The sequence below is a fragment of the Melanotaenia boesemani genome, chromosome 17, assembly GCF_017639745.1.
Source record: "Melanotaenia boesemani isolate fMelBoe1 chromosome 17, fMelBoe1.pri, whole genome shotgun sequence".
NCBI classification, from domain to species: Eukaryota; Metazoa; Chordata; class Actinopteri; order Atheriniformes; family Melanotaeniidae; genus Melanotaenia; species Melanotaenia boesemani.
The window spans coordinates 26,961,495-26,968,789 of NC_055698.1; the positions used below are offsets into that span (position 1 = coordinate 26,961,495).

Genomic DNA, 7,295 nt, shown 5'->3' on the forward strand with positions numbered 1-7,295 from the left:
AATGTTCTGTAATTGATCAAATTGCCAGACTATTTTACATCTGAGGAAATACATTATTTTTTTCGTAATAATTATTAGTAAGTGTTAATTTTTCATCTGCTTTCGTACCAAATTATAAAAATTACTATAGGTCTTTATATGCCATTAACATTTAAATGATCTGGGATAGCTTAATAAAAGTAATTAATAATTTTATTTTTTAAGAGAAAATGTTAACATGGAAAAAAAAACATCAAAATTTGAAAACAAACATCTTTATTATCTGAAAACATGAACTTCTTCATTATTGAAGGAAAAATATGAAAATTAAGATAAAGACAAAGAGAAAGTTGAAGAATCCAGTGAGAAATCCCATTGAGTCAGGTCAGTACTGGGAACACTGGTCTCTCCTCAGTGTCTCTGAGAGTGGAGTCTGGGAGCCCTGGGTGGCCTCACAGGTCACAGAGCCCACCTTCCTCCACTGGTCTGCAGGGACCCTCAGGGTGCTGCTCCAGCTGTAGTGGCCGTCCTTCTGCAGCACCCCGGGGCTCCTGCTCTCCTCATAGCTGCTGCTGCTGCTGCCGTCCACCTTCCAGGACAGACTCCAGTCTGAGGGGAAGCCCTTGTTGGCCAGACATGTAAGTGTGGCATGGCCCTTCTTTATCTCCTCACTAGAGGGGGGCAGCACCGTCAGGGTGGGACGGACTTGACCCACTGCAGAAAGAGAGGACACGTTGCAGACATTAGATTAAACCCCTCCTCAGTGTTTCACTTCTTGCTTTTGGTTCAGTAACCATAGTAACGGACAGGCATCACTGCTGAACCACAGCAACAGACAGGTTTCAGTACTAAAGATAAAAATGTTCAAGACATTTTTTAGATGTTTTCAGCTTCTTGTGATTCACTTTGCTTCAAACTAAAATCATAGATTAGAATTTAAAACCAGATCTTTCACCCTCACACCATCTTGTCACTTGTCTGCATCTTTAAATAAATTCTTCACTGTTTTCAAAAATGATTATTTTATATCATTTAAAGAATGTAAAATCTTTCACATCTACTCTTTCCTCCTCCCCGTAGTAACCCCTACAATATGATGACATTAAATCAATCTCCCACATGCAGTGATGTAAGTAAGTAAAGTTTTATTTATTAAACAATTTTCACAGATAAAAATCACAAAGTGCTGGACATAAAATGGCGACATGGGTCAGTATATTTACTACATTTCTGGTTAAAGGCACAAAAACTTTCTTTCACATAGATACTAAGTTTGGACAGAAAAACTAACTAGTTTAAAGAAAAACTTTAACTTGTTAAGTTAACAGATTGAACATTTTAGAAACATTTTGGATCCTCATCAGTTTTATGAAATCTAATCATTTCCTGACTAAAACAGTAAAGACTCAGATTTTGAGAGTTTAAACTGATCAGTTAAGTAATGACAACATTTCTCTGCAAAATTACGTTATCAGTGAGACAAAATAACACAGAACAATATTACTGAAGATGGTTTTAGTGTTTCCAAATATAGAATCTCACTTTACCAAATAATTACACCAATCATATAAAACCACATTTATAGATTACCAATTTTCTGGTTAGGACATAAAAAGTAAACAAATGTTTATATTTGAGTTGATAAAGAATTAAATGTACTTACAGTTAACATCCAGTCTGGTTCCTCCACCAAAAGTCCACCACAGTGATACAAACTCATTGAACCACCGTACAAAAACCTCTGACTGTACAGAGACACGGCTCTCTGACTCTGGAACAAACAATGCAGCATGTTTTTATTTAGACATTTATTCATTTTCCCCAAAGACTTTATTTTTATTGAAAATATTGCCAAATAAATCGGATTTAGATAAAATTTAAGATAGAACTAATCCACTAAATGACTCTGTATGAAATATTGTGAGCAGAAAGTAGAAATAATGAATTTAAAAAGTCCACTGGGTGAACATGGTTGTACTGGTGGAGTGGATTTTAATGAACTGCAAGATCAGCAGTTTGATCCCAGGATTTTCCATAATCCTCATCATTGGACACTGAACCCCACATCGTCCCCGATCACTGTTTTGTTACTGTAGAGAAAAAATGATGCATTCAGTACAAAGACTATATGATAAGTAGCGCTGGGTGAGCTGGTAGATGAATGAGTAGAAAGTTCAAATCTGTTTTGTAGCATTTAGATAAAGATTAGGAGGCATTATATGTAAACTTTTTCTCTACAACATAAACACTCAAATGTTAATCTGAATCTAAAATTATTACAACATAATATTAGTATAAACGTAATAATTCATTGATAAACATCATCATCATCATCATCATCATCATCATATTGATCCAAGTCCCCGTTGGAGTGAATCAGCAGATTTCCATAGAGAGCCACTTTGCATCAGCAGCACCATGCTCCAGTGCTCTGGGAGAGTTTATAGTCCTGAGAGTTGAAGACTGGATGACTGACAGCTGTCCTTCATGACAACAGAAGACACAGAAATCCTCCTCATGAAAAACATGACTTTGATCTGCGTCCTCATCTGGACTCTCCTCTGCTGCTGCTTCACAGGTAAAGTCCAGAGAATCAAACTCCTCTCCTCTATGAACATCCGTCCCTCTGAAATGAAGCCGACTAAACCATGAAGCTGCTTTATGTTTTTGTCTCTGTATCCTCAGAGTCCAGAGGACAGGTCACAGTGACTCAGCCTGCAGCAGTGAGATCTGATCTGGGACGAACCGTCACCATCACATGTAAAACCAGTCAGAATGTTGGTGTTTCTGGCAGCAACCAGTATTTAGCCTGGTACCAACAGAAAGATGGACAAATTCCTAAACTCCTCATATACTTTGCTAGCAGCAGAGCATCAGGGATTGCAGGTCGTTTTACAGGCAGTGGATCAAACTCTGACTTCACTCTGACCATCAGTGGAGTTCAGGCTGAAGATGCTGCAGTTTATTACTGTCAGAGTTGTCATTACATCAACAGTCAGTGGGTGTTCACACAGTGAAAACCAGTCATAGAAAAACCTGCCTCAGACTGAACAGAAACTGAACTGACTGATGCAGTTCACTGAACACACACACACACACACACACACACACAAACACACACACACACACTTTAACAGAAATGAAAGGAAAAGGATATTAAATAGAAATGTTACTTTATAGTTTATAAAAAAAACAATCACAGTGTTCCCATGTAACCAGTGCACTGTGTGTGTTTTTTTTTTTTTTTTTTTTTTTTTTTTTTATTAAATCTGAATCTACTACATCTTCATCAAAAACTTTCTAAGTGTCAGGCATGCCAAAGGGAGAAGCTGGACACAAATGCAGGTACAGAGCTGAAGTGTTTAATTATGCCTCTAGCATAAATATCTAGAAACATAGGCTAACAGAGACAAACAATACAACACCAGGCATCAGTCTGGACCGGGTGTTTATAGAAGCTGACGACCAGGTGAAGACTGATGATAATGATGATGGGGCGCAGGTGAGGTCCAAGATGGCTGGAACAGAGGGATACTGGGAGATGTAGTGCAGGAACCGGTGGATAGTACTCAGGAGATATGGAGCACACCCAAGAGACGGGTGTAGGCATGGCACTAAGACTGGATCCAGTATAGGGCTTTTACAAACTTAAAGCATGTTTGTTCATTATCTTTTAAGTCCTGACAATCTTAATAAAATCAACAACTCACATTACCAAAAAGTTGGACGGCTATATGATACAATACACTCATTTGAGGACAATTATTTTCAGTCCTTCCACAGGCACAGGTAATGTGGTTGACAATGGAACAGACAAACGAGTGTCTTTTTGGGTCAGTCAGTCAAATAAAAATAGACAGTGTCTAAAGGGTGGACACTGCAAGTGAAGCAAAGTCTGAAATATGGAGGTTTCTGGCTGCTTCAGTTTGTGGTGTTCTTATCCTTTACTGTGGCAATGAAGAACAGGAGTAGCTGTTTGAGCTTTGGACCAATCTATCCACAGGTGCTGGGATAAGGGAGTCTCCTCTGGGTTGGCCCATTGATGCTTTTCAACTCAAACCCAAAAACCTGGCCTGCAAACATTTACATAGCCAGAGTCAATCAGTTATTAACTGTAGTTATTCATACCATTTCTCACAACTCTAGGAAATGAAATGTTCCCTTTCCCCTTTAAGTTCATTCACTTATTTTAAAATAAACAAAAAAATATACTGAACACATTTTTTATAACAAGCAGCTTTCACCTTCTTCCCTCTATTCTCCATCTTAAAAAAATTATCCTCTTCTGTTTGGATGTTGATCATCTTTCTTCCAGCTTTGTATATCTCAATAATTCTCCTCCTGTTTTAACTATTTCCAGGTTCTTCAGGAGAAATCATCATGACTCAGACTCCCAGATATCAGTCTGTTACTGCAGGACAAACTGTCTCTATTAAATGTAAAACCAGTTCTAGTGTCACCAATGAGGTGGACTGGTACCTTCAGAAACCTGGAGAAGCTCCTAAACTCTTAATTTGGTGGGCCACAAACCGTCAGTCTGGAAATTCTGATCGTTTCAGTGGAAGTCAGTCTGGAACTGACTTCACTTTAACCATCAGCAGAGTTCAAGCTGAAGATGCAGGACTTTATCACTGTCAGCAGGATTACAGCTTCCCGTTCACACACTGATACACCGTCGTACAAAAACCTCCCGTCTGCAGAGGAACTGATCCACAGCTGCATTCCAGCAGATGTGTGATGATACACTAAATTCATGAAACTGTCAAGCACCTGGCGTTAGTTGTCAGTGTTTAACAAAATATACCATAAATCATGTTTATTCATATATTTTTCATATATATTTTTTATATTAATAAAAAAACATTAAACCTAAAACAAGCCACTAACGTAGAGATAGTGAATATTCATAAAGAGTTAAAGAGAACAGGCTTAGCGAAGAATCTCATCTCTGTACTGGTAATACTGGTCTCTCAGCTCTTTATTGTTTTTTACACAGAGTTAATGCATGTGGCCATTTTAACAGAAATTATTATATGATGACACATTTCTTTATAATATTTAACACCTGTTCAAATATTTCAAGAGATACATCAGGTTGGGAACAACAGAGTAATTATTTTGTTTAAAACTGGCTAAATCCATGAGACTGGATGAATTTGTTTGTGTCACGGCTGAAAATATATTGTCACAATTTTTTATTTTTATCTATTTTTCATTTATTTATCAATTATAAAGATTGGTTAATCAGAACAGACATGCATCATGACTTTGATCTACGTCCTCATCTGGACTCAGCCTGCAGCAGTGACATCTGATCTGGGAGGAACCGTCACCATCACATGTAAAACCAGTCAGGATGTCTGGAGCTCAGACCATTTAATATGGTACCACCAGAAAGATGGAGAATCATAAACTCCTCATATACTCTGCTAGCAGCAGAGAATCAGGGATTCCAGGTCGTTTTACAGGCAGTGGATCAAACTCTGACTTCACTCTGACCATCAGTGGAGTTCAGGCTGAAGATGCTGCAGTTTATTACTGCCAGAGTAATCACTACATCAACGGCCTGTATGTGTTCACACAGTAAAAACAGTCGTACAAAAACCTCCTTCAGACTGAATAGAAAGTGAACTCAAAGATGTGGAGACTGATGCAATTCGCTGCACAAACACACACACACACACACCCACACACACATACACACACACACACACACACACACACAGAGAGGTCAGTGTTGATCAGTGGCTGTTCAGACCTTTCAGAGACACTGAACACACCAGCAGCACAATGATGATGTCACTGACTCTACTGCTGACCACCCTGGGGGTTAATTTTCTTCCAGTCAGACTTACTGTAACAGCTTCTCTCATCTTCTTTTAGGTTCATCAGGTGAAATCATCCTGACTCAGACTCCTCGATCTCAGTCTGTTGCTCCTGGACAGACTGTTTCCATCAAATGTAAAGCCAGTTCCAACATGGGCGCCTACCTTCACTGGTACCTTAAAAAACCTGGAGAGGTTCCTAAACTCCTCATAAATTATGCTACAACTCGTGTGTCTGGAGTTTCAGATCGTTTCAGTGGAAGTGGATCTGGGACCGATTTCACTTTAACCATCAGTGGAATCTAGACTGAAGATACAGGAGATTATTACTGTCAGCAGGGTGGTTACAGCTTCCCGTTCACACGGTGATACAACATCGTACAAAAACCTCCTTCAGCTGGAGAGGAACTGATCTGAATGAGCTGCTCACTGAAACCACAACACAGCTGAATGTAATGGTACACAACTTTATAATATAAGACCAGACAGTGATCAACCCCAATAAGACTGTCCATTGTTATCCAAATAACAAACCTTGGATAACACAAGATGTCAAAGCTGCCCTCAACAGGAAGAAGGTGGCTTTCATGAACCATGACAGGGAGGCAATGCAATTAGCACAGCGGGAGGTGAAACAATGCCTGAAGGTGGCGAGGGACACCTACAGAAGGAAGGTGGAGGATAAACTGAGTGAGAGCTGTATGAAGGAGGTCTGGGATGGTGTCAACACCATCACAGGCTTCAGATCAAAGGCCACAACAGCGGGGGGGACAGTGGAAGAAGCAAACAGGCTGAACATCTTCTTTAACCGGTTTGACCAGCCCACTGTCCCCCCTCCTCCACTGCAGTACACATCCTCCCTGACTTCATCCCCTGTGTAGCCCCCCTGTCAACCTTTACCCCTCCCCCCATCTCAACACCCTCCACACATAACAGCTGAACAGGTGAGGGGAGAACTGAGGAAGCTCCACCCATGGAAAGCAGCTGGCCCTGACGGAGTGCCTCCTCGTCTGCTTAGGACCTGTGCTGATGAACTGGGGGAACCACTCCAGCATGTCTTCAACCACAGTCTACAGCTGGGGAAAGTGCCTATCCTGTGGAAAACATCCTGTATTGTTCCAGTTCCAAAGAAAAAACGTCCTGGTGAGCTGAACGATTACAGACCGGTGGCACTTACATCCCAGCTGATGAAGACGATGGAGCGGCTCATCCTCAATCTCCTCAAGCCCCAAGTGCAACAGGCCCAGGACCCCCTACAGTTTGCCTATCGCGCAGGTGTGGCTGTGGAGGATGCTATTCTCTACCTCCTATACCGTGTCCAAGTTCATCTGGATAAGGGGAGGGGCACAGTGAGGATCCTCTTCTTGGATTTTTCAAGTGCCTTCAACACAATCCAGCCCCTGATGCTTCTGGACAAACTGAGGGAGATGCAGGTGGACCCCTGCTTGGTGTCCTGAATTGGTAACTACCTCACAGAGAGACCGCAGTACG

The 7,295-nt window shown here is 40.7% G+C and overlaps 1 gene segment (V, D, J or C); it reads right to left on the reverse strand.

The window, feature by feature from the left end:
* Positions 1-364: 364 nt before the first annotated feature.
* LOC121656398 lies at positions 365-3,589 on the reverse strand. The segment is given in 3 exon segments: positions 365-693; positions 1,643-1,724; positions 3,515-3,589. Coding segments are annotated over 3 exon segments (486 nt in total).
* Positions 3,590-7,295: the final 3,706 nt, after the last annotated feature.